The 26,836-nt window shown below is 42.0% G+C and overlaps 3 protein-coding genes across 4 annotated transcripts in view; 2 read left to right on the top strand and 1 right to left on the bottom strand.

Annotated features, from left to right (window-relative positions):
* Window positions 1–5,130: 5,130 nt before the first annotated feature.
* Window positions 5,131–10,982, top strand: LOC135259395 (E3 ubiquitin-protein ligase TRIM39-like). The gene is made up of 8 exons (XM_064343771.1): window positions 5,131–5,274; window positions 6,481–6,936; window positions 7,156–7,251; window positions 7,749–7,991; window positions 8,401–8,548; window positions 8,997–9,041; window positions 9,214–9,240; window positions 9,882–10,982. The coding sequence occupies exons 2-8, from the start codon at window positions 6,487–6,489 to the stop codon at window positions 10,415–10,417; spliced, it is 1,545 nt and encodes a 514-aa protein (XP_064199841.1). The 5' UTR covers window positions 5,131–5,274; window positions 6,481–6,486; the 3' UTR covers window positions 10,418–10,982.
* Window positions 10,983–12,581: 1,599 nt separating this feature from the next.
* c8a (complement component 8, alpha polypeptide) lies at window positions 12,582–21,178 on the bottom strand. Of its 2 annotated transcripts, none has more exons than XM_064343769.1 (11): window positions 20,937–21,178; window positions 20,688–20,820; window positions 19,622–19,766; window positions 18,588–18,735; window positions 17,883–18,072; window positions 16,764–16,946; window positions 15,582–15,822; window positions 14,959–15,072; window positions 14,316–14,470; window positions 13,792–14,017; window positions 12,582–12,928 (listed from the first exon to the last, which is right to left on the bottom strand). In XM_064343769.1, exons 1-11 carry the CDS (start codon window positions 21,038–21,040, stop codon window positions 12,780–12,782), a joined length of 1,788 nt encoding a protein of 595 aa, XP_064199839.1. In that variant the 5' UTR covers window positions 21,041–21,178; the 3' UTR covers window positions 12,582–12,779. The 2 variants fall into 2 exon arrangements, with proteins under 2 accessions (XP_064199839.1, XP_064199840.1); XM_064343770.1 differs by having other exon boundaries at window positions 20,688–20,802; window positions 20,937–21,177.
* Window positions 21,179–23,433: 2,255 nt separating this feature from the next.
* The window catches only part of adissp (adipose secreted signaling protein), a 28,036-nt gene continuing 24,633 nt past the window's right edge, over window positions 23,434–26,836 (top strand). The window contains exon 1 of the mRNA XM_064343775.1: window positions 23,434–23,583. The gene's annotated coding sequence lies outside the window, so the exon portion shown is untranslated. The remainder of the gene's footprint in view (window positions 23,584–26,836) is intronic.

Raw genomic sequence — 26,836 nt, 5'->3', positions numbered from 1 at the left:
GGCAAACTTAAAAAACTTTTATAAACCAAACAAAGACAGCTGTCAGATTAATGTGCTTGGATGTAGTTCATGTCTGCTTTGACAAAGTGTTCAATAGTTGTCATAATCACGTAATCTGCAAGTTTTTTTTTTTTTACCAATTTTGATAAAACACTGTCTAATGATTCATATGCAGAAGCCTATTTCACATTCTGTCCTCACACTTTTTTGTTGTCCTACATTTGAACTCTTCAAAAGGTAAGCATACTTATGTCACCTAGCCAGGTTTTCACATATTACATTACATTCATTTGGCAGACGCTTTTATCCAAAGCGACGTACAAGAAGTGCATTTTCATGATCGTAGACAACTGCTGAACACAGGTTCAGTAAGGTACAATTACTTATTTTGTACAGCTATTTCTAGCTGAGAACAATGAACACTATCCTGGTCTAACATCTGCAAAGCCAAACTAGGCAGAAGATTAAGCTAGAGTATTAGGACAAATACAATTTACCAAGAAGTGCAGGGATGGGGCAACATGTAACAAGTGACAAGGAAAAAGGGTTTTTTTATTTTATTTTTTTTAATATATATATATACACAGCATGGTGGTGGTTATTCTAGGTATAGTCTGAAGAGATGAGTCTTCAGGCCACGGCGGAAGATGGATAGTGAGGGGGAGGTTCGAAGAGGGACGGGGAGTTCGTTCCACCACTGGGGAGCTAGGGTGGAGAAGCTCTGTGATCCCTTTGGGCGGGTGGGAGGGGTTACAAGACGCCCTGCTGCTGCAGAGCGGAGTGGTCGAGCAGGTACATAGAATTGAGTCATGTCCTGCAAGTAGATGGGGGCTGTCCTGTTGGCGGCAGTGTAGGCAAGGGTCAGGGCTTTGAATCGGATCCTGGCAGCGACCGGTAGCCAGTGAAGCGATCGCAGCAGAGGAGTGACGTGGGAGAATTTGGGGAGGTTGTAGATGAGCCGGGCAGCGGCATTCTGAATCATCTGTAGTGGCTGTATGGCACAGGCTGGCAGGTTTGCAAGGAGAGAGTTGCAGTAATCAAGGCGAGAGGTCACCGTAGCCTGGACGAGCAGCTGGGTGGAGTGCGTCGTCAGGTATGGTCGAATCCTCCTGATGTTGTATAGGAGGAATCTGCAGGACCTTGATGTTGCCTTGATGTGCTCCTTGAGGTCCAGTTGGTCATCCAGGACCACCCCCAAGCTCTTGGCAGAGTGAGAGGCAGTCACTGTGGTGCCATCAACCGTGATTGAGAGTTCACGAAGCAAGGAGGTCTTGTGCGGGAAGAAGAGCAGCTCAGTTTTGTTGAGGTTGAGCTTCAGATGGTGGCTGGCCATCCAGGTGGAGATGTCAGCCAGGCAGGAAGAGATCATATCATTGACCAGTGTGGCCGAGGGGGGGAAAGAAAAGAAGAGTTGTGTGTCATCTGCATAACAATGATAGGAAAAACCATGTGAATTAATGACTGAACCAAGAGATCTGGTGTATAAGGAGAACAGCAGAGGACCCAGTACAGATCCCTGCGGCACTCCCGTAACAAGTGGATGAGAAGCAGAGGCAGACCCCTTCCAGGTGACCTGGTAGGTCCTATCTGCAAGATAGGAAGCGAACCAAGACAGGGCAGTCCCGGCAATTCCCATCCCAGCCAAGGTGGAGAGGAGTATTTTATGGTTGACCGTGTCAAAAGCTGCAGACAGGTCAAGAAGGATCAGGACAGAGGAAAGGCGTGAGGCTCTTGCAGTGGCAAGTGCCTCCTTCACAGCTAGGAGTGCAGTCTCTGTTGAGTGCCGAGATCGGAAGCCAGACTGGTGAGGGTCTAGCAGGTTGTTCTGATGGAGAAAAGAGGTTAATTGTTTAAGAACTGCTCGTTCGAGGGTTTTGGACAGAAAGGGTAGAAGGGATACGGGTCGATAATTTGCTACATCGGAGGGGTCTAAGGTGGGTTTTTTGAGTAGTGGGGTAACACGAGCCGTCTTAAAAACAGAGGGAACATGACCAGAGGAGAGAGAGGAATTAACAATGGAAGACAGATAGGGAAGGAGCTCGCTGGAGATAGATTGGAGAACTTTAGATGGGATGGGGTCAAGTGGACAGGTGGTTGCGCGATGAGAGGTGATGAGTTGTAATACATCAGAGTCCTCCAGCATTTCAAAGGAGGTCAGTGTGGCTGTGGGGTTGTCCTGGGGGGTTGGGGGGCTCACTGCATGGGCGAAGGAGTTCCGGATTGTAGCCACCTTTCCTTCAAAGGCGGCCAGAAAGTCATCTGCGGAGAGGGAAGAGGGAGGTGGGGGTGGAGGAGGAATGAGGAGGGAAGAGAAGGTGGAGAATAGTTTACGTGGATTAGAGACACATGCGCTGATCTTGGATTGGAAAAAAGAGGCTTTTGCAGACGTGAGGGCAGATGTAAAAGTCGCCAGCAGGGTATGGTATGCGGTCAGGTCATCAGAGGATCGGGACTTTCTCCACTTTCTCTCTGCAGCCCGCAGTGATGTTCTGCTGGAGCGTAGTGACTCGGTCAGCCATGGGCAGGGGGGTGAGGAGCGTGCTGGTTTGGAGACAAGAGGACAAAGTGAGTCGAGGGACTGAGAGAGGCAGGAGTTGAGGGTGGAGGTGGCAAGGTCAACTGGCAGGTTAGAGAAAGACGCAGGAGGGGGAAGTGTAGACAGAGCAGTGGAGACGAGGGAGGATTGTGACAGAGTAGGGAGATTTCTCCTGAAAGTTACTGTGGGTGAGCTATTGGATGAATTGAGGGGGAGTAAATAGGAGAGGGAGAAAGAAAGAAAGAAGTGGTCCGAGACATGGAGGGGAGTCACTGCAAGTTGGGGAATGGAGCAGCCTCTGGTGAATACAAGGTCTAGTTGGTTACCAGCCTTGTGTGTGGGGGGGAGGAGGACAGGGATAGGGCGAAAGACTGGAGGAGTGAGGCAACCCTGGACAGTTGGGAGGTTTCTGGTGGGAGGTTGAAGTCTCCCAGTAGAATAGCAGGAGTGCCATCCTCAGGGAGGGAGCTCAGGAGAGTGTCCAGCTCGTCCAGAAATGAGCCGAGTGGACCTGGAGGGCGGTACAGAACAATAACGTGAAATGTAGAGGGATGAGTTACAGTAATCGCGTGAAATTCAAAGGAGGAGAAAGTAGGGTTAGGACTGGGGAGGACACAGAACTTCCAGGACAAGGAAATGAGTAGACCGGTACCCCCGCCTCGGCCAGAGGCCCTGGGGGTGTGCGAGAAGGAGTATCCCGCAGACAGTGCAGCTGGGGTGGCGGTGTTATCCGGAGTGATCCAGGTTTCCGTGAGAGCCAGGAAGTCAAGAGACTTCGTCTTGGCAAAGGCAGTAATGAAGTCAGCTTTCTGGACGGCTGACTGGCAGTTCCATAATCCACCTGTGACAGTGAATTCCTGAGGTGTGGATAAGGGTGGGTAGATCAAGTTAGTTAAATTACGCCTGCGGTGAACAGACCATTTGGGGCGAGGCAGCGCGCACAAGGGAATGGGGTTTAAAAACATGATAAACTGACGACGAGGCTGCCTATGGCCTCTGCTGGAGCTATAAATACCGGGTGACAATTACATGTTTGCATTAGCTTCATTAGGGCAGATAAGCACCAGGTGAAGCTACTCGAAATTAGCTCAACAATACGGGGCAGTTAAACACCAATCCCCACACAGTTTCACTAACGCCTTTAACTAACTAACAACAGCAAGTCAACTACAGATATTCTCAGCTAACGCCCAACTAAGCTTGCTGACTAGCAACAGTTGAGACAAGTTTTAAAAAAGATTAGGCTACTGTAAGAAAAAATAAGGTTCCGGACGAGAAAATCTTGGTCTTCGTAGAAACTGTCTTTATTGGCAAAATATGGCAGCAACAGAAAATACACGTAGCATGTACTCTGGGAGCATCGAAGTCAAAATGCACCCGACTGTCTGTCTTGGCCTTCTTTTAAGCTGTTAGTTGTGATTTGATTAGTGGTACCAGTGATGATTGGTGAGTGAGATGATTAGTTTCTGTCAAGAGTCACACAATGCCTTAGCAACTCTGCTTTGTTAATCACTCCCGAGTCAGTTTCATTCACCTTTCTCCCTCTCCTGGCTGATTGTATCAATATGGCACTGTCAGTCTTTACAGTGATACTGAAGTCTTGTGAGCTGTGAACTAAGGCTTTCTTTCATCAGTGGGCCCAAGTATTGCGTTTTGGCACAACCTCTGTATTGAAGATTTGTAGTTGAACTAAAAATCTTACACTACCTAAATTACACACAACTATGTTCACTAACTAGCAACAGCAGAAACAAATTAAGTTATGATACGCTTATCTGAATCGCGGGGGACGGCAGAAGCGACGACACAATTAGATGCACATATGAATGCTTCACAGGATTTTTGAAAGCGGAACGTGCCATTTAAGCTCATGGGTACATTTGACAATTAACTGTTACTGTACTACATTGCCCAGCACAGTGGAACTGATTGCCATAGCAACATTGACAATGGTAAAAACAGAGGATTGTGCAGCCAATTAGAGCATTTTTTACCACTAATTTCTACACACAGTAGTAGATATTTAATGTTTGAATTCTACTTAATAGGTAAAGAGTTCAACAGCATCAAATGGTCTTGAAAACAACTGCCCCGAATTTCTATGCATTCACTTTCTAGACTGTTACAAGGAAATTCTTCATTGCGTGCATAGATAGTTCTGACATAATGCGGCTTAAGAGGGTAAATAAATCCCTCTGAACATTAAAAGCACCTAATTAACAAAAATTAACAGCTTGTTAAAATAATGTGATTGCAACTGTGGTTGGAACAAAAGCCAGCATACACAGGACCTGGGCTGGGAACCACTGACATTAAACATGTCATCGCTTAGGGGAGGTTACAGCCTGCACGTGAGGAATGCACCTCACTGGATTCTGTTTAGAGTGAACAAAAACCAAAACAGGGGGCTAAACTAAGACTATGAACCTACCGGAAGCTAAGCCCACATTGACGCATCCACGAAGTCGCTTGGTTCCAGTCAGGCCAGTTTGTTCACATTGCACATCTCTGGAGGTTAGTGTAGGAGGAGCTTGGGGAATGGGGGTGGGAGGAGGGGGGTTGGGGGGGCGTGTGTCTCAACACACAACAAAAGCCGCACGCGTGCAGGTGCTCCACAACAACTCTCCAGCTCTCCACTCCACAGAGCGCAGCGGTCTTTGCCTACACTGACAGAGAGAGAGAGGATCCAGGGACACGGTCAGAGAGCCAGAACTCTGCATTCAGCCCAGCAAATCCAGGTATTGTGAAGTCAATTTCTGCACCGGTGCAAGGGACCAACTATAGGGCAAGCTGAGATTTTTGGGTCTCCCCATGTCCTTGGTTGCCTTGTTGCTCATGTCAGCATCACCTGCGTTTCTCTCTTGTTCTGATTGAGCTTTCCCTGCCATCTGTAAAGGGCCAGTGTGGATTTTGGGTACAGTCTTCTGTTCAAGTCCAACACTAAATCACTTGATTCAACAGATCAAGGTCTTGATTAAAGACCATGATGAGTTGAATAGGTGAAAATATCCAGATTAGACATGTATGTCCCTGTTCCATTCTTTAGTTTGTTTTTTTTCTGCACTCTTGTTGTTAAATGTAATGTTCTGCTTCCGGATGGGTGCTCTGTTTACGTATGCGTGTGTGGTATCATGATGTTTTGTGTTTTTACGATGAGTGTGCCACATGGCTCATACAGTAATATGAAGTTATATTTAGCTCCACCACATATATCTTTTGCAATGTGTTCACTTTCTTCCATGGGCATTTTAATTCATTTTGGTGTTTTAAAATAAGGTATATATGGATTAAGGATGTATATTATTTTTTATACTTTCATATGGACTAATATCTTAATCATACAGAGTCTCTAATTTATGGGAAATTAATAAATAATACCAGATCACATTACCGTGATGTGGTGTATAATCCTATGTAAATCAGCCTTCCCGAGTCAGTCTGTATTGACAGAACTATGTGAGGATAAAGGAATCTGAATAGTGATTTTAATGATTGACGCTCGTGAGCTCCTCATTTTGACAAAACCAAGCCTCTAGCAAAGAAATGTGTCTGTTGTCCCTCCTTCCCTTTGCAAATACCCTAAACATGCAAATACCTGACCCCAGGGTGATGTGAGGCAGTTTGGGCCCCTGAAGGGCAGGTGTGCCCCCCTGTCAGTTACTCCCACCCTGCCGCACGTGCACATATATGTTGTATTGTGTGTTCCTGTGTATTAGCTTTTTCTATATTTCTATATTATCTATATTTACTAAATATATTCTAATGCTATGTATAATTTTCTCATATGTATACTCTGTTCAGCCATTTTATACGTATCAGATCTTTTTACAAGGCTGAAATGTGTGCTTTTCAGGGCTTCTCTGTAAAAGAGAGCCCTGGTCTCAGGAAGACACCCTGCTTAAATAAAGGTTAAATAAAAAATAAGCAAATTTTTAAATTCCCAGGTAGGCATGGCAGAGTTAGAAATCTTCCTGAGCGCGGAGCAGCTCCAGTGCTCCATCTGCCTGGACATCTTCACCAACCCGGCGTCCACGCCCTGCGGCCACAGCTTCTGCATGACCTGCATCGGGAGGTACTGGGACAACAGCAGGGTGTGCAAGTGCCCGCTGTGTAAGGAGACCTTCAGCAAGAGGCCCTGCCTGCACATCAACCGCACCCTGAAGGAGATCACCGAGCACTTCAAGGGCGCGCACGGTCAGACCGGTCGGGCTGACCCCCGTCCCACCCCTGATAGGCTGTCCCTCGGCAAGGTCTCCCTGACCAGACTGCTGGGAAGATCAGAGGAGCCTCTGTGCCAGAAGCACCATGGCCAGCTGGAGCTCTTCTGCAAAACCGATGAAGCCTTGATCAGTGAGGGGTGTTTGGAGACAGACCATGAGGCCCACAGGCTCATTAATAAGGTATGTCTGCAGTCACACACACTTAATAATAATAATAATAATAATAATAATAGTAATAATGATAATATTTTTTTGATGTCAATTTATTTGCAAACATTCCCTCTAAAGTGAATGATCTTCCTTCTTGTTTGTGTGGGAAGCCTAGTAAGTAGCAAGTAATCTAAGCATAAAACCCTACTGTGGCATGAGATTCTGATCATATTTCTTTTCCACCTGTAGTCTCATCTTGGCACCAGCCAGGCAGAAATACAGGAGATGATCAAGGACCGGGTTATTAAAACGGAAGAACTCAGGACATCACTGGACAGAATCAATGTGAGTGCTCTGCTGGTTAATGCCCTCTGGACTAGGCACCAGAGCCAAAACACTTCGCAACACTCCTAAAGATTTAGTATGTATCTGACCAGTGCAAAATCATACAGTTCTTCCGGAGTAAATTACATGAAAGTGTAGGACAGCTTTTAGTTTTATTTTTGTCAACGTACAGGATGTTGTGTGAGTGAAAGATATCAGATCAGTATGTGCATCGAAGAAGCAAGTTTTTAACAGCACTTTAAATCAGTCAGCTGTGTTACCTTTTTGTTGTATATATTGAGCCTCAGCCAAGTATTAATGTGACTCACATAATCAAAGACAATAAATAATGAAAGCCTCCCATTTTCTATTCAGGCAGGAAAGCTGTTTGTATTATAATAATGAATACGTAAAATAAATAAACACACAGAATTGGGGATGGCCCCTATTCCATGCTGATGGAAAGGACCCTCAGGACTGAGTGACAGTGTTCCTCTGCGTTCCTTCACCGTGCTCAGGTGTCCACGGAGAGGGAGATGCAGAACACCATGCAGGTGTTCAAGACCCTGGAAAACTCCATTGAGAGTGCTCAGGCCAAGCTGCTGGAGGTCATCCAGATGAACAGGCTGGCGGCCGAACAGCAGGTCGAGAGCCTGATCGAGGAGCTGGAGCAGGAGCTCAGCCAGCTGAGGAAGAGGAGCAGCATGCTCACGCAGCTCTCGCAGCTCTCCCAGGCCGAAGACTACGCCCTCATGCTCAAGGTCAGACAGGCCACGGGGAGAGGGGGTCGTTTTGGGGACCAAAAGAAAGAAACGCCAATTTGGCCTGGTTAATTTAGTGTAGCAATTCTAAACCGAATCAATAAATTGTACAGATTTGTTTATTTTGGAGCTCCAAATTCAAGTCTAAACATTTTATCTCATAAAGCATATTTGTGCCTATAACATCAGGCTGAAATATCAATATAGCATGTAAAAATAAAATGCAGAGTATCAGTATTTAACAGATTTGATGGTAATTGATAATGAAACCTTTACATTTAGGCACATAGGGCTCTGTATGTTTTACTTGGATGAATGCCTCCTTTATACAGTGGTTATTGCAGTGCTTGACTGGTGGTAAGAGGCATCTTAACAAGGATTTCTGTTTGCTCTCCCTTTATCACTGCAGCACTTCCCCACCCTCTGCACCCCTCTGCAAACAAAGAACTGGTCGGGCGTGTCGGTGAACTCTGACATGTGTGTGGAGGAGATACACAGGACAGTGTCACAGCTGGCCGAACGATTCCAGGAAGAACTGCAAAGGCTGCCAGAAAGGAGTAAGTACATGCATCTTTACCCTGGTCCCTTCTCTCTTTCTCTTTAATATGTTATAGGTCAATGGATGGCTTGGCATGATTCGCCTGCCACAGTCAGTCATTGGTTTCTTATCAGCAGACTACAAACTGGATACTGAAACTCATTTCACATCTGAGTTTTGGCTTATACAGGCTCATAGTGCCAGCCTGCCTAGTGAGACTACTTTCTATCTAACACAGGTGTAATGGCCAGATAATAGGTAATCCACAGGTGCTGTACATCTCAGCTCATACCTTGGCCTCTGGTTAAGGAAATATTGTTCCTGTTGTAGGTCCATATGCTAGCCTAAGCCTCAGTAAAGTCAACTCTCTATGGACACAGTTATTAAATGTAGAATGAATCTGGTGTAGCTTCAGTGAAGTAGACTTATGAACGCAGACCTTTAAAAATGTCTTTCTCTTGGAACAGGCATTCTTTTTCCAATGGAGCCCTCCCCGATGACACTACAGCCAAGTAAGAAAAGATTTAGTGACAGATTCTTTCTATTTTCTGTTCTCCTAAACAGATTATATTCATTATATTCTGAATTACAGTACTCCAACCATATTAGACCTCACCCCATACCCCAAAAACACTACTGCTGTATCAGTTTACTAACTTTTTTAATGTTCTTTTTTAATTTCAGAAGAAACCATGATGCAAGACTATGCAGGTTTGTGTCTCTGATTTGGCATTTTATATCATAAATGTTGACCCTAGTATCCTTTTTAATGTTAATTACATAATGTTACCATTTTATGGTTTTTTGTGAAAAATCAACAAAGGCAAAAAGAAGTGATTAAATTGGGTGTTTAGATTCATTCACATAATTAGCTTGTGTAGCTGTAAAACCTTTCAATGCAAAGAACACCTCAATCTCTTGAATTACAATTGATTGGACACACAGTTTATTTGTCTTGTCAGAACACATCTGAACATGAACAATCATTAAATTAGTAAACTTTGCCACTCTGGAACTGTGTGTGTTGTACATGTTGCTGTCTGGTTCAAACAGTATGGTTCATTCTTAAAACAAGGTGGATTTTTCCATGTATTGCAATCTATGTAGTATGAACTCTGAGTTAACAGCATTCTCAGCAGTTTCTGTATTAGGCTAGTGGAGATGACAGTGTGTAAAGACTTTTGTCAGTGTTGTTTTAACAGCAGCCATTTGTCTTAGTGAGCTTTTGCCTAAAGGAGGAGGTGATTTATGAGACTATCAGTTCTCTACCCCACACAATGGGTGCAATTTTAATGCATATAGTCCATTTACCTCAGTATTCAGAGTCATGCTCTTTCCTTGTTGCTCCACAGTGGACGTGACATTTGACTGTGCGACGGCCCACCCTAAGCTCGTCTTGTCTGAGGACGGGAAGCAAGTTTGGTGTGGAGACAAGACCAAGGCGGTCCCGAACAACCCAGAGAGATTTGATCGTGTGGTCTGTGTGTTGGGTCGGGAAGGTTTTACTGGGGGAAGGCACTACTGGGAGGTTGGGGTGGCAGGCAAGACAGACTGGGACGTAGGCGTGGCCAGCTATTCCACACACAGGAAGGGCAAACTCATCGTCAAACCCAGCCATGGCTATTGGTTCCTGAGCCTCAGGGACAACAGTAACTTCAACGTAAAGGCTCGATCATCACACTCTGCCAAACGCCACCCAGTGCCCCAAACAATAGGAGTGTTTTTGGACTACGAGAGGGGACAGGTGTCATTCTACAACGTAGACACTAAGACGCACATCCACACTTTCACCGACACCTTCTCAAAAACCATATATCCCTTCTTTAGTCCCTGTGGAAATAAGTCAGGACGAAATGAGGCACCCCTTGTTATTACATCAGTGCACTGATGGAGACTCTTTACAGAGATAGGGGCCATCACTATTCATTTGCTTATTTAGAATGGCATTGGGCACATTACCCTTATACAGAGTTTCTGAAGTCCAGTCCTGGGGACTGGCGTTGTATGCTGGTTTTTGCCCCACCCATACCAAGCTATGATAAAAGCAAAGCATTGTGCACACTGCTTCAATTTGTTATAACCTCCTTAATTGTATTGTATATATTATATATATTGTTCAAATATGAAATGGAAAATGATGTCCTTGCAGTCATGCAGTGGTTGTTACATTTGAATAAAATCATGGTAGGTTTTAAATATTGTAAAGATAAAGTACACTACTAATATCATAACATACTTTAATTTCTTTCTGTAGGATGTCTTTGTTGTAATATACTTGTATTGAGGTGTGTGCTTATGTTTTCGATTTAACTGCAAGAGATGTGATGCCTTGTTACACATGAATGTGTTTAGTAATATCAACTAACAATATGCTGAACGTATGTTGAAATGTTTTTTTCCTTTTTCTTTTTATTGATACTTTTAAATGAATTCCAATAAATACCATAAAACGATGTGTCACTTTATGTTCAAAGTTCTTTTGAACACACCTTTTTAAAAAAGCAAACTTAGAAATTTGAGGAGAAAGAGAAATTGTGAACACTACTTTCTGTTTTTCTTTTCCCGCACCTTGGTAAATGAGGAAGAACTATAGGTCTTAGTGGCTGTGCACCTCTATAACTGTTGTGGCACATATGTGACAGTGTATTGTGGAGCTGTGTTGAGGTTGTGTGTTTGTGGCTCACCTCAGCAAGCTGTTTTTTTTGAAAAGGCAGTACTGGAATGTGAACCCAGAACCTACTGTTTACAAGACACTTATTTCATCAGAAAACAATTCACTAAATTTTCTATAAAACTTATAATTAATTACCTTGTTACCTTTATATGTCCACTGCACAGACATCTGTGATTTTTGGTACAAGCCTCTCCTACAGGAAGCTTATTTTCCAGCACTGCAGTGCTGTTGTTCTCCATAAATTAAAATTAAAAAGTAGAGAAGCAGTCGAGTGGGGATTCCAGCTCAAAGCCCTTGATCTCAAATCAGAGATTTCCCCCTCTGTATGGATTCAAATCAACAGCCCACGCAATCAAAGCATTGGTTGATAAAAACTACTTTACAAAAAATACAACAGCCATACTTTTGAATCATACTGAGTGGTCTGACAAATTTGTAAGTTTATGAAGAAAATTTTAAGATATTTCTGATTTCACTGAGTCTGAAAAGGACCGGGAGCAGTTGTACAGCTCCTGTGGTGCAATCAGTTAGCGTACAACTGCAGAGCCATGCCGAGGTTGTGAGTTAAAGCCTCACCTGGAGCAGGTTGCCTTTTGAAGGGTGTACAATTAAAGTCAATTTGACACCTGCTAAATGAATGCAATGAAACAAAGTAGTCGAGCTCTGATGGAGAGATGTTTCCTGCTTGAACACTTGCTCATTTCTGTAAATGAACCTGATTGAGTCTGAGCGGATGTTATATGTGAAATATTTTGATTTAACTTTATAAAACAATAAAATCAGGATTTTAAGTCAATGGACAATTTTTGGCAGAATTTTGCAGTGTAATTGGTTAACGGGTGGTAGTTTAACAATGCTGTGAATGGCATATTGAGGCTGCGAGTTTGAGCCTTATCTGCAGAAAATAACCTTTTCAGCAGCGTGTGGAGGTGCTTATGAAGTAATTAAAGCAACAATAACTGCAATAACTGTGTTGAAATGGTGCCCTTGAGACTTGAGCACTACTGCTTGCAGGACAACTGCTTTGACCATGTACACCATAGGGAGATATGCTATGAACTTAAACATTTAAAGTTACCATGATACATTTAGTCAAATGAATTTAAACATTTAGAAAACACAATGTCTCTACTTTCTTAGGTCAACCAAATATGACATATTTTACTTATATCAGCAGCCTGTTCGTCTGACATTTTTTGCGCTGGTGAGGCCAAAAATGTTCTTTTCTAGAAGTAATTATTATTTACCAACACTTGTGCCATGGCAACTAATTGTGTTTGCATTGTACTGTGACGCCTAAGGTTAAAAATATTCAGATATTTCTGTTGTGCCAGCGGCTAAAAGCTCTGCAGGGTGATACATAATTGTCCATAGCAGGTTTGGAGGTTTAATAACAGTTTATGGCTGGTGGGCTGCACAATGAAAAGTGACAGTTAGCCACATGCATTTTGATGAATGTTCATGCTGTTCGCCGTGCTACAGTTGGATGGACCTGCAACTACATTTGGGTATTCTGTATTGAAAAAAAGGAAAATAAATGAATTTACAAATATTTCAAAACGAAGAGAAAGTGAGGTCAGCAGCTGTGCGTCTGCGTAGCTTGACCCAGGCAAGGACGTCCGCCGTTTAGGGGTGTTGGGTTGTTGCACTGACGTTGTCTAGTTTTCTGATTTGACTGACAGGTTGACCAAGGGCTCCAGCAACTCCAGGATCCATGGGTCGGACCTGTCAGAAAAGTTAACATGCTGAGCAGTTGGGCACTGTTGCGGTAATACAAGTTCTCAACAGGCAGGGGTGCCATTTCACACAGCTGAAGCAATGCTGTCACTGAAATAAGATGTGATTAACTGATGAAAGATTCAAAAACTTGTCAACCAGTGTCATGAAAACCAGTACAAATTTGCAAAAGCTGGTTCATATTGTTATTACAAAAATTACCTTCTCTGCAAAAATAAACTTAATTTTGATACAGAGACATTATATTTAGAAAAATACAATCTTGCACTCTCTTTGGAGAATGAAGCCAGTATTAATGTTGAAATTATTTACAGGCAATCCATTATATGGACCTATATAGCAAGGGTGGGAAAGGAAGGAACTATCTGTTTTTGGGCTTCATGTCAACTTCATGTCAAGTTTTCTTGATAAGCTTCTGTATTGCACTGTTCTTTGGGCCCTATATAAAGCTTGATGCTGTAGTCTAATTTGTGAGCGAACCCGGCATTGGTGTATGCAGCTAATTAGCTAATTGCACCAGGTTAATTTGTGGAAACAAAGTTTATATTTTATAATATAAAGGTGAACATACATCTGAGAGGGTGAGGCACAGGATGATGAAAAATAACAAGAAAAACAACAACAGCAACTGTGAGTATTTAATAAATAAATTACATCTGAACCACAGAATATGTAGCTATGTTTATTTCTAAGGAAACAAAATGGCAGAAAATATCACATCTGGTAGGAAGTGACTTTCCCAGCCCTGCTTGATGGTATAGAAAAACAGGCAGTGCCAGAACAATGTGTAAGCGCCTTCAGCAAAGTTGGACCCCTATGTAGCCATGAGCTGGGAGAAGCCAGTCGCTCACCTTTCCTATTAGTTTCCTCGCAGGCTACGCCCCTGTACCCCTCCTTGCAAAGGCAGAGGCAGGACGTCCCCTGGAGGATGGGCACTCCGTTGTTCCTGCAGGGGGCACAGCGGCAGGAGCCAAATTCATGCAGGTACTCTTCGTAGGCCCTCTTTAGATGGGCCACTTTCCCTTTCATGGATCCACCCACAGTGCTGAAACGGACCAGCTCATACAATGGGAGCATCTGCAATGGGTGTGCAATGGGAAAGAAGAGCACTGAGTTAAGGAGAAAGTCCTTTCACTGCTATATATGGGACCCCTGTGTATGCTCATTTTTTCCAAGTGAAATTTGAAAGCTAATTCCAGCATGAGGTATTAATTGAACTCTAATGTGCAATGGGGCCCATATTATACACGCCTGCTTGATTTCCATTTGATTTACGAGTGAATCATGATTTGGACATTGAACAGCAATGGATGAAGCTCAGCTGTCTGTGAGACAGTATCTCTGCAGGGGAAACAAAAGCAAGCGGTTGGTTCACCTCAAATTCAATGACAGCAGGGTTATACTTCAGCGAGTCACCCCATTTGCTGTAGGACTTCTCATCTCTCACCAACAGGCCTCGGGTGGCTGCAACATTGCCCCCTTGGATTCTACTGATCACATCCTTTATGAAACTGTCAGAAGACTGTTTATCTGTGTCAGGAAGGAAATTCCTTTTAATGGAAAATCACTGACCATGAATGTCCAGTCATAACCTAGCAGCTATCTAATACACCAGCTTTATATTATATAATATAATATCTGGTTAAATGATTGACAAACTAAAAATAAGATGATTTTTAGTAAGCCTTTTCTGGAGCAACAAGGAAAAGCTTGTTCTTCGTTCATTGTGACATCCAGATAGTAAGCATTTGCTATGGCCTTGAGACTTGGCAATGTCTGTTTTACAGGTGGATATGCATTTTCAAAGTTTATGTTTGAAAATCACTCCATTCTGGCTAATCAAAGCCAACAACTACAACTGTAACTCAAGAAAAATTTGTCCCTATCAAGTAAGTACAAAAGCTACTAAAATTATTATAATTTTTTTCATTTAACATTTGGTTCTACTCTGTATTTAAGAACACGTGCTGAATTAATCCAGTCCTTAGTAAATTATGACTTAAATAAACAATACATACCATTGTCAAGTTGCCCAGTCTTTTCACAACCTGACAACTTCAGTTTCACATTTATATTCGGACTCCACCCCAATGATACACCAAGACATAGTCCTGCCTGCTCTCCAGTCATTTCTTTAAAGAGAAGTGATAGAAAATAAGCAAAGATTACTTTTAATTTCTTTCTGTTTTCCAGCTACTGTGGACACTTTTAAGCGGTGTCTAAAGACTCATTTGTTCAGACAGGCTTTTAATTGATGCCCAAATTTTTTTATGTTGTTGTTTTTACGGATGTATGTATACATTTGCTGCTTTTATTTGCACCTTGTGAAGCACTTTGTGGCCCTTGTCCTTGAAAAGTGCTATATAAATAAAGTTTACTTACTTACTGTGGGCTTTCTAAAATGCAAAGGTATTCAATTTTAATTAAAATGTTAACATACGGTTACGAATTAAAGAATTTTGAAATATTTAAACTGATATGTGTGTGTGTGCCTATGTGTATGCATGTGTGCGTGTGATTTTTAAGTGAAGACCTAGAAAACTATTTGCACTGACTCCTCAACAGAAAACAAATTAAAAATGCGTGCGTAGACAAATCAGAGTGTCACTTGTCACGGTCAGATGAGGAAGGAAAGACATACCAGACAGTGCCATGGCCTTTTTATTGATGACCACAATGTACTCGAGAACTCCTCCCATGATCCCAGAGGTGATGTAATGTGTCCCATACTGGCTGAGGAAGCGAGAGTATGTGCCAAAGTCGTACTCCTCTGGCAGCTCCACAAGGGACTGGAACAAGTCCTCATCCAGCATCAGACCGCTGCTCCTCATTTTGAACTGCGCAGTCTGTACTTTGGACAACAGCCTCACGAATCCCATGTTCTGAAGAAATGACATGACTCATCAGACAGTCTCTTCCCATTCAAACCACGAAGCAGTAAAACCAGTACACACTAGAGACCTTTCTCAACCACTTTCTCAGTGGGCTAGTATCTGTCACACTGAAGTTGCCAGAGCCAAGTGATTCCTCACTCAGTTTGAATGTAGTGAATCGGGTATGGCACATAACTTCACGGTAAAAGAAAAAAATAGTTCTGAATCTGACATGCAATCCATTAGAATTCTGCATTCTTGCTAATCTTCCTCAGTTCTTCAGTCTTGCCGGAAGCCAGGGGCAAACATTTCTTCTTTGTTCGAGTTTACAGCATATTGTTGCTTTTTTCTGCTATGTCTTTCTTTCTGCTGTGAATCCTTGTGAGACACAGTGCATGCCCATTCATGAAATTGATATTATATTAGTCAACAGCTGCACAATTTGCAGACATGGATTTAGCGGTTAGACCAACCGCCACAAATGTGTGAGTGGGAAACAGCTCAACAACTTCACTGGTCTGCAAATCAATACAAACAAGGTTTAAGGCTTAAATGCAATGAAAAAGTTCTATTTGTGTCCTCTTTAATGAGCACATATTGTGACATATTTAGGTTTGCATGTTTTTATTTGTTTTTTTATTTTTGTATCTGGCAGGAATCTTTCCAGCTCTTTTTTATAGAAGAGTGCCTCCTCTGGTTGATTTGGTGCCTGCATCCTGCCTGTAAAAGCTGTGGAAAACATGTAGTCCTCTCATACAATGACTGCAACTCTGTTGGTGGACTGTGTAGAGAAAATGCACACATTTTTTGTGCATTTCATGAAGGACACATGCTAGTCTGCACTCTCTCTAATTCATGGAGGTTGTCTCTTCAGAGCTAGGAAAGGCCCACAAATAGGGCTGGACATTACAAATAAAATGATGAAAACATGTTTTAAAAAAGAAACTTACTTGTTCCTGGTACTGAGAAATATTATTCATGAACTGGGATTCAGAGCTTCCTGACAAACCAAATTCTACCATAGATATTCCGACCGTGATTCCAAGATTGAAGGATTTCTCCTGCTTCCTGGCATTAAGTAAGCTGGAAGCATCTTCATAATATTCACTGGAACCAACAGATTCAGCTTTGCCCTGTGTGAACACCCATACAATTTGTGTAAGTGGTCCTTTATCTTCGTAAATACATGGAATGCTCAGTCACAATTTTCAAATGTGCTACAGTTAGAAAGACCTGATAGATGGTTTATAATGGCACTGCACATTGAATTTACAAGCAAAGAAGTCAAAGACTCCTGCTCCATCTTCAAACCTGCTCACTCACCCTGAATACCTGACTTTGACCATCTAGCTACCTAACATACCTATCTGGACAGCTAGAGGTAACATTACTAACAGGTCCAACAGAAAATATAGTGTCACTTTGTGAACTTCAGCTGTCATTATCAAGGAAAAGTAATTCCAAGGATGATTTTTTTTCAACTAATATTTTGAATAATATTTGCCAGGTAAAAATCCTGCATAGTATGCCTTTAAAAAAATTATACATGAATGTGCCAAGAAACTATATTGTCATTATTAATAATCTATATAATGCTTTATAGTAGCTATACAATAATTAATTAACCATAATTAATTCAGCATTAATAACTACACAGTGTTGCCTAATATTCAATAAAAGGGTCTGAACTCCTACCATCAGGAGAGTAGATATCTACCTAGGCCCAACATTCTCTTCCATTAATAGTGCTTTCATGTAAGGGTTTTATACAATACAATGACACACACACGCACACACACACAAACACACATGCACGCACACACTTTTAGAAATATTTCACCAAATTATGATGAATTATGATTACACAAACCACTTATCTTTCTTAATAGCGTAATACATCAAACCTTTCCCTTATTTCGTAATGTTATGCATATTTATAAAACCCATTAGGTTACTTCATGCCATGCAACTTATCCATTATTAAAGATCCATATGCTGAATTAATTCTCCAGCTTTATAGGAAGAAAAAAAAAACAATATGCATTGTTGGTGCATAAGCGTATGCTCACCATGAACTGATAGGTATGGAAGTTATAGGGTTTCCGGTAATATTTCTCATCATCATTGTAGTACATGTTTTCACAGAAAGCATCGTACACAAGCTTTCTCCACTCTCCATTGTAGACATATTCACAGATGCCTCCATAGTATGTAGGATCAACAGTGGGTAGGACAAACCCCTGGGACAGTATGTCGTATCTGAATACATAAACACAGACAAGTTGGCAGTGTAGCTTAATGGATAGGGAACTTGGCCTGCAATGCAAAGGTTGTGGGATGAGTTTCCAGGTGGGGCACTGCTGTTGTACTGGTTGTACCATGGTACCTAATCTGAATTTCGTCATTAATTATATATTTATAAATGTATTGTATGTAAGCTGTGTAAGTTCCTCCAGACAGCACATCTGCTAAATGCCAATGTAATGTAAATGGTACAGGTAGTCATGGTAGAGTGCTGATTTGACACACTTCAGTGGGACTGTAAGCTAAAACATTATGCAGAGCATACACATGATATTATGCTGCATGCGTTGGCTGCACATTGGCAATGTGTAAAGTGTGTGTGCAAAAGTAAGCATGTGTGTGTGACTAGAGATTTACTCACGAAGTGTACACGTGTGCTTAAGCATGTGCATATACTGTATATCTATGTGCAGGCATGTGAATGCACATAGTGCATCTGTGCATATGTGTTCATCTGACGTTAGGATTACCCGCGAGTGGCTGCCTCAGAACCTGGAATGGGGAACAGATGAGAGCAGGGGCCTTCAATAATGTCATCTTCCTCACAGTCATCCTCATCTGACCCATCCCTGCAGTCCAGGTCTCTATTACAACGCAGCTTCTCGCTCACGCAGCGTCCTAAGGAAACGCACACATCTTGAAGTCACCCAGGTGACAGGGAAATGACAGACTGACACACAAACAGACAGGACTTGAGGTCCACTGAGGTGACTGTGAGAATTCCAGGAAATGATAATCGAAAATCAAGTTTGACAAAGGGCTGATGATGAAGCAAATGCTTCCTTATATGTCAAGAACCGACAAAGAGTGAGTTGAGTGAATTACACATTTGTTCCCCTTAATTTAATATCAACAACTATACAGATACTCATTTATTAAACGTAACCATCAACTTGCGTTCTTCATAACCCCCAATTCCACCACAAATAATGTGTTTACTTATGATGAACTTCTGATGAAGTGTTTCTGTATTCACAAAAATTATTATTTTTAAAATACAGAGAACAAATAGTCAATCCAGATCCAAACTCATTGGGGAAACCCTGAACTGTCTACATACATTCTTAATGCTGTTAATCATGGTTCGAAAATATTTTCCAGCACTGTATTTAAAACTCTGAAAAACTGTTTGTAACATTGCATATTTATGCATGGGGCTTTTTGCCAATGCACATGTTTTATGAGAGGCAGATTCAGTCTACCAAGAAGGTTGCTAGCTATGATGACTGTAACATAGTCTGCTGTAGGCCTATATGCATTTATTTTCACAGTGGTAAGATGGCTTTGAATGACCGGGCCTCGTTAGGCGCAGGTTTCATTTCAGCTTAGGGGGAGACAGGTGGAGCACCTAGTTTCGCGTAGTCAATCGTCAAGTCTCACAAGCATGCTAGCTAATTCAGAAACGACTGGAAAATACAGGGCGTGACACGTCTCCCTCCCTCCCCTGAAGACCGAAGCGTTACCGGGCCTTATGGTGTCCGTTACCGGAGCAGAAGTGACTTGCCTGTCTCCGTGCAGGTGAAGGCCTCTGTGCACTTGTGCTGCTTCTCGCAGGCCACGTCCTTGGGGCACGCCTTATCCTCCCACTGCCCGCTCCCGCACAATGTGCCGCCGAACTGAGTTGCCTGCTCCAGGTACTTGAAGCGATGCTACAGGGGAAAAAATAGAGTGCAATCGGCTTGAATGTTTGAATGAACCTGTGGGAACAATGTAGCTTGGAATTAGGACCCACAGGTCAAAATGTTATCTGCCGACATGATTCAATAAATTGATTTTATCTTTGGAGCAAAAGTAAATGTGGGAATTTTCATTCTGCATTTTTATATAAGATGGATGGTCCATTCATAAGGATACTTGAGCTTTTAAGTTAATTTAAAACCAGGATTACACACTGGCAACATAGTTTTCTCACCCTGTCAGTGATATAAGACAAACATGATCACACCATTAGAACAGCAGCAAAGACATCAATAACTAGCCACATTTATCACCACTTAAATGTTGGACTTTGCAGTTCTGTGTGTCTGACTTTATAGTTGCACCATGCTGTATTACACAAGGTTTGACACAAATAGGTTTCTAAAGGAAAGCCTAATCCTGGCATGCTCAGTAGCATTTTATGCCAAAAACCATGACCATTAAAGCACCTCTACCATGTTTGCACTCATGCTTACAGTACCTTTTACTACAGCTTACAAATATATACAAAACTTTTGAACATGCCCAAATTTAATTAATTTGCAGGCCAATTGAAGAAGCTCTAAAACTTATAAATTACGATATTCCATAAACCAATGTGACACAAACCTGCATTCAAAGATGGTGACACCATAAAATCCACATTTAACATCAGTCAATGATTTTTAAAAAATCATTTTAAGGGCTAACATAACCTCTAGAAGACCACTTACAGTGCTAAGAGACAAATATTGTTGAAAGAACACACAGAAGCGTCAATCATGAAATGTAATGTGTTCGCCCACATTCAAAGCTAAATTGAAGCTAAATTTCACACATAAGTATGGTGGTATGTGGGCGTATTCTAGACATTGCAAGTGAACTCGTATTACCATTGTGCCTTTACATGAAGAGCAGGACGTCCATGCTGACCACGGCTTCATCTTGCAATCAATAGGAGCTGGCGTATCTATGCCTCTGGCCATTCTTACAGTTGCGTTCCGAACCCTTTCAAAGACAACACATCTACTTTGATAAGGAAATTATCAACTTTTTTTATTATTGTAATTTGACTTAGAATGAGGAAAAAGCATTAGATTCCTCTTTCAGCTATAAATCAGATGGAGAAAAGTCTTCCTTACCTGCTTTCCTTTGTTTCCCTCTGATCATAAAATGCCTCCACGGACAGGAAATGATTTATTCCCAACACCACAAGACATGCACATCGCAAGGAGCACAGCATCATGATTTTCTTTTTCCAAGCCACATTTAGGAGAGAATGAACCGTAGGTTACAAGTTCTTAATATCTCCTGTGCCACAGGCAGGCCTTTGAAACCAGTGTGGGAATAAATCATTGACTGACAGTAAACACTGAAAGTTCTATCTGCAGTTAGGCAAACCATTTACCGTAATGCTTGGCTTCTGTTTGTTTGTTTATTTTTTGCTTGGTCCAAAGGTCACACACACACACATACACACACACACATACACATAAACACACACACACATACACACACACACATACACATAAACACACACACACATACACACACACACATACACATAAACACACACAGATTCCTCCATTACATTACATTTATTTGGCATTTACACTTTTATCCAAAGTGACGTACAATAAGTGCATATCGAAGGTCACTGGAAAACTACAAAACGCAGGTCCGATAAGGTACAGTGCTACTTATATAAGTTGTCCATAGCCATGAACATTGTGCGACAAGCAAGGGAGCTGGTAATGACGGAGGACAGAAAGAGAAAGAGTTCACCGGACACAGACTGGATGATTGAGCTTGAGACAACATACGCACCAGCTAAGGCTCAAACTCATAACCACAGTATGAATCAACAATGCACTATCATAGAAGGATGATTTCTCTAACAAGGTTGCACCATAAAATCACCAAAACATAGTGAATAATTGTAAAACAATTATCTAAAAGACTTCACTATCAAAGCAACTCTTGGTTCACTCAGTCTGTTTGTTGTTGTACCTCTGAGCTGTGGGATAATATTCATTTTGAGTGCTGAAATTCCTCACCAAACTATGGCTTAGTAAAAGGAGGCTAAGGAGGATTTTACTGAGGTTTTGAAATACATATAAGGGATTAACAAACTGACAAACAATAGATTTTCTTGTTATGTCTAGAGGAACAAGGGGAAATAGATGGAAATTAAGAAAGACTAATTCTTCAAGAATATAAAGAATTATTTCTTTACTGTAGAGGTGTCAGTATGTGGAACAGCTTGCGAGGTCATGTAGTAGATGGAGACTATAGTCCGGGCATGGTGCAGTGCTGGATACTCACTAGAATGTAGGAAAATGGCCAACCTAGATTAAATGAATGACCTGATCTCCCTATTCTCACATTTGCATGTATAACAGGCAAATTTAAAACTTTGAGAAATGCAAAGAACGGTGGCACCTTTTTGGAATGAGGATTGGCTTGTTTATACCAAGAATGTATGGCGCTGTCATTTAGCTGATTCAAGCAACTGTTTTGTAAAAAGTAGGTCATACACCCTACACACTAACCCATTACACCGGAATGTTATGTGAGCCATGCGTAAATCCTGAAATCAATCCAGAATTCATGGTAAACTAGTATGTGACGCAAATGGTTCTTTTCCAGCTCAACAGAATATAAACCATACTACTCAGTGGAGTATTTCCTACATTTCGAGAGTATGTTATCCAAGGTCACTCCAAGGTATTCCAGCTCACAATTTAAAATCTTGAACTCCAGGGGGTGCAGTCCATTTAGAGATGTCAAGCCCATATCCTGGAAGGCTGCAGCAGCCAATCAAGGCTTTGAGAACAAGATGTGTGGACTAGCCAATGAATAATTAAAATTTGATGCATTTCAGCACAAGTTAAACTTGTGCTGAAACGCATCAAAAACACCCGTGATCATGGGGCTCCACTACATCAAGCTAGTTGTTCGCAGGACCTGACCAGTCACTCTGATATCTGGAAGTTACAGTAGATAAGCAGCAGTGAGTGATGACAGGACACATTTCTTTCCATGATTGTGCATGTTGACTCCTGAAAATTGATTGGGTATTGTTGGGCCAGATGTGAGACACCAAGGAACCTGTTTATTAGGCTTGGGGAAAGCTGTAAATGTGTAAACATCAGAACGCGTACTTCAGTTTAAGTCTCACAGATGAGCCCTTGCTGTTCCAGCAGTTGTGCAAAGTTAGTGACTGTGTTTTATTTATTATTTTTATTAGCAAAAGGTGGTATTTTTTCATTCAACACAGAACTAAGGAGTGGTATGGTTTTTATACAGTATGTTTATTAAACATTTAACATTTTTATCTTCATATAGTTCATCGGTTTACTGTTTGTGTTTCACACATTCCAACTGATAGAGGAAGGCAATGGACTGCATTGTGGTCAAATGCAAGCCACCTTAACAGAGTTGGCTGTCTTCAGCAACGTTATAGCCAGACGGTGTTGCGAGTCATTCGTGTGTGAAAACAAAGAATCAGCAAAAAAAAAAAAAAAAATTAAAAGGGGGTGTTGTTTGTAATATGTTGCTTCTGAAGTAAGGCATCTGGCGCCATTTTGGCTCCAAGCGTGGTCAGTCCGGGCTGGGGTTAGCGTCATCGAGCGGGGTGGAGTTAAAAGTGGTTGTCACTTGGCTTTTTGAAAAATGTTTTCTGCATGAGCGTCGGGCACTGCACTGCACATTTACCGTAGACTGCGCTGGTAACGAGCCTTGACGGGACATAGCATGAACCACCCGCACTGAAACAATCTAATTCAGGTAAGAGTCGGTACGACGTAGATATATTTAATTGAATTTAGCGTCCATAAAATCGTGGAGATGACAGATGAGCTTGGTGCTAAGAATATGACTTCTACCAGCTATGTTGCCAGCATTTCATTTGCAAGCCGTCTACCGTATGATTGGTTTGTAATTTACAATGCAAGCCGTCAATCCTGTGATTCGCTTTGCAATGTCTCGTACAATAAAGGCTAACTAAAATGCCAAATAAGTATAAAGCAAGGTGATATTCATATATTTACCGTATTACCACACTAACCAGCAGGCTAGCATTTCGGAACTAGTTTTAAAAAACAAATCGCCGATGTTTGGTCATTTAACCTGACAGCTCAGTATTTAATGTGGCACTCCAGCTAAATTAGTTGTCCATACATACCTAGCTAGCTCCGAGTCGAGTTTTTAAAACCACATAGGATACTTTTATAGAACTACCTGTTTGGTCTTCACTTGTGATACCCCAACTTGTTGGGTGACTGGTCAACATTTAAATGTCACGAAAGTGAAAAGCCCGTGAGCTAAATTAAGTCGGTTGGCATCGGCGACTTGCTTCCTGCGACTAGTGCCCTCTGATAAAGTTTTTGCTGGGTAACTTAGCTGTCTATTCATATTTAGCTTTGGCTCGTTAGCCAGCGAATTTTCTGCATTGCAAGACTGAAAAGCAACAACTTCCAATTAACTGGAGTGTCTCACTCTGAGTACGAACTTGTAGACTAACATTATGAATTGTATTTAGCTAGCTATATATGTAGCTAAGAGTTAGCAACCTGCCAACTAGCTCAAACCTGAGACGTTGTGATCTGGGCGGCGACGCTGCGCCTGTTTCCATCTTCCGACACCGTTTGGACTCTGCTGAAATGTTCTTGGTTTGAAAAATATATACCTTGTACGTATGAGCTGGACGAGAGAGTTCAACCGTCCATGCAACATAACGTTGCTCACTGGCTGAGCCAAGTCATCTCATCCGTGTGTCCTGTAGGGCGGGCACGTGTTCTCTTCACCAAGTGACTAGCTAAATTACAGCACATCTGCAAATTCCTGTAACCTTAGCTAAGGCAGCCCTCCTTCTGAACTGAGTTTTTCATCTGTTTTACCCTTGCTATACGCCGGGTGACATTTGCCGAGTTAACTAGGCAGTCAATCTTTTCCCTGGATAGGTACCTTGCAAATAGCCTAATTTAAGATTCCCTGCCATTTGTGCACGCGTGTGCTTCGCAGGTTCTACAGTGCAGCTTTATCAGGTGCAGCGCGGAACCCGTGATGAAAATAAAATGACAATAAATAAATAACGAGAGAAAGGCTATTGCTTGCATCCTAGCATGTTCATCGATATTCTACCGCTCAGACACGGCATTACGAGTGGGTGATGGAATATTGCATGTCAGCCTAATCACAAGACGAGGCTTGTATTTGCATACTCAAATAAATAATACTCTTTTGCTTATCATTCCATCCGTCGAGCAGGTTAATGTGTACGTGATTTTAAGATTGCTCCCACAGTTTTCCGAGTCACAGTTGTCTGTTTTCTCAGGCACTTCAAAGCCAACATGGCAAGTCCTCACAAGTGGGGTTAAATCAGGTCTGAATGGCCTGATCAGAGAGAAAGCAGGATTTTGGGGTTAGGGTGCTGGGCGGCATTGTTGATCGAGAACAAAACGCCAAGTGCTTTCTATTGTTCCAACCAATTATTAGACTGGTTGCATTTGAGATATTTTCTTTGCACATTCATTCTGCTTTCCAGAATTTTCCTTCAGAAGGTCAAGGGTGTCTCCTAGTAATTTCACAGTGATTGAAGTACCATTCAAAGTTGATGAGGGGGAGGCGGTTGAAGTTGAATTAACTTTACAGATGAAGACGCATACACACACGAACAGTAAGTTGGATGTGACTCTGTTTTGCATGCAGCGGAAACACCCCGGTGGCATGTCCTGTGCGCAACGGTTGGGATAAACACTGAGTAGCGCGCGCCGCTACGCTACGCTGAGCAGTGTGTCGGCGAACCTAACCAATCATTAGAGAATAGTGCAACATCTGTAGTGGCATTGATAATCTCTATGGCATGCTGGGACTGGTGTGCGTATGCATCTGTTTCCCCTCTCTGTCCCTAGTGGGGCGTCAGGGGCAGAGAATGGTGGCTTTCATCGCACGGACAGCTAATGTATTTTTGTTTTTCCCAATGGTGTCCGCGTCCACGCCAAGCGCATGCCAGATGCTGCCTGCCAGCTTGAGAGGAATGTGATGGCTCATTTTGAACTCGGTGGCCTTATATGAGGCTCCCACCAACATTTCATTACCCAGAGCATGCTGTCTGATTGGAATGGGGATATTCATGCCCACTGTAATGCAGTGTGTTGATCAGTGCACATAACTGGCAGTGTTGAGGTTTGTATAGATTGCTGTTTTTTTTATTTATTTTTTTTTATGCAAAGAATAGGAATGTTTGTAACATTGCAGAAACCAGTAGATAAACCCACACAATAACCTCTCTTGTCATGTAGCCTGTATTTTGGCATCATCCGCTGTAGGTATTTGCATTTGTCAGAGTATTTGGCTTCATTTTTTACCAGATTGAATGCTGTTTTAAGTAGCCACACTAATGACTAGTTACTGTTTCCCCCTCCTCCAACCTATATCCATAGTAATGGAGTGTGTTAATTGGTACAAAGCCCTGTTAGCATTGAGGTTTGCATGGAATGCAGTTTTTATGGTCTTTCTCAGCTGTCAGACACATTTGCCTGTAGTCTGACGTCCTCTGTGGATGCTTGGTTTGTTTTCTCAGTGCTCCGCTATATATATATATATATATTTTTTTTTTTTTGGATTTTATACTGCTTTAACTAGTAACAGTGATCACCCTCTCCAAAAAGCAGAGGTCACAACAAGACTCCCTTTTGCTCTGTGACAAAGAAGCCAGACGCTTCCCTTAACTTCAGCTGAATCTCATTTTAGCTCTGGTCTCATTATCACATCAAGCAAAAACACAATTTGATTCCATCTTTAACCATGATCTCCCCCTATTTGTGTTAAACAGTAGGTTGTACACTTTGGACTCTCTTTTCTTTTTCTTTACGATGGAAGTCACAAAGTATGATGGGAGTTATTTAATTGACCTTCGGTTTCACTGTTTTGTACCTTGGCATAATGCAGTTTAAGAACACTGAGACTGCATCAGCAAGTACATTTGCTATTTCCAGTGAGAAGGCCCCTCCTGGTCAAAATGCACATGGTGCATATG

This window comes from Anguilla rostrata, chromosome 7 (assembly GCF_018555375.3).
Source record: "Anguilla rostrata isolate EN2019 chromosome 7, ASM1855537v3, whole genome shotgun sequence".
Lineage (NCBI taxonomy): Eukaryota > Metazoa > Chordata > Actinopteri > Anguilliformes > Anguillidae > Anguilla > Anguilla rostrata.
This window is presented reverse-complemented; position numbering and strand designations above follow the sequence as displayed.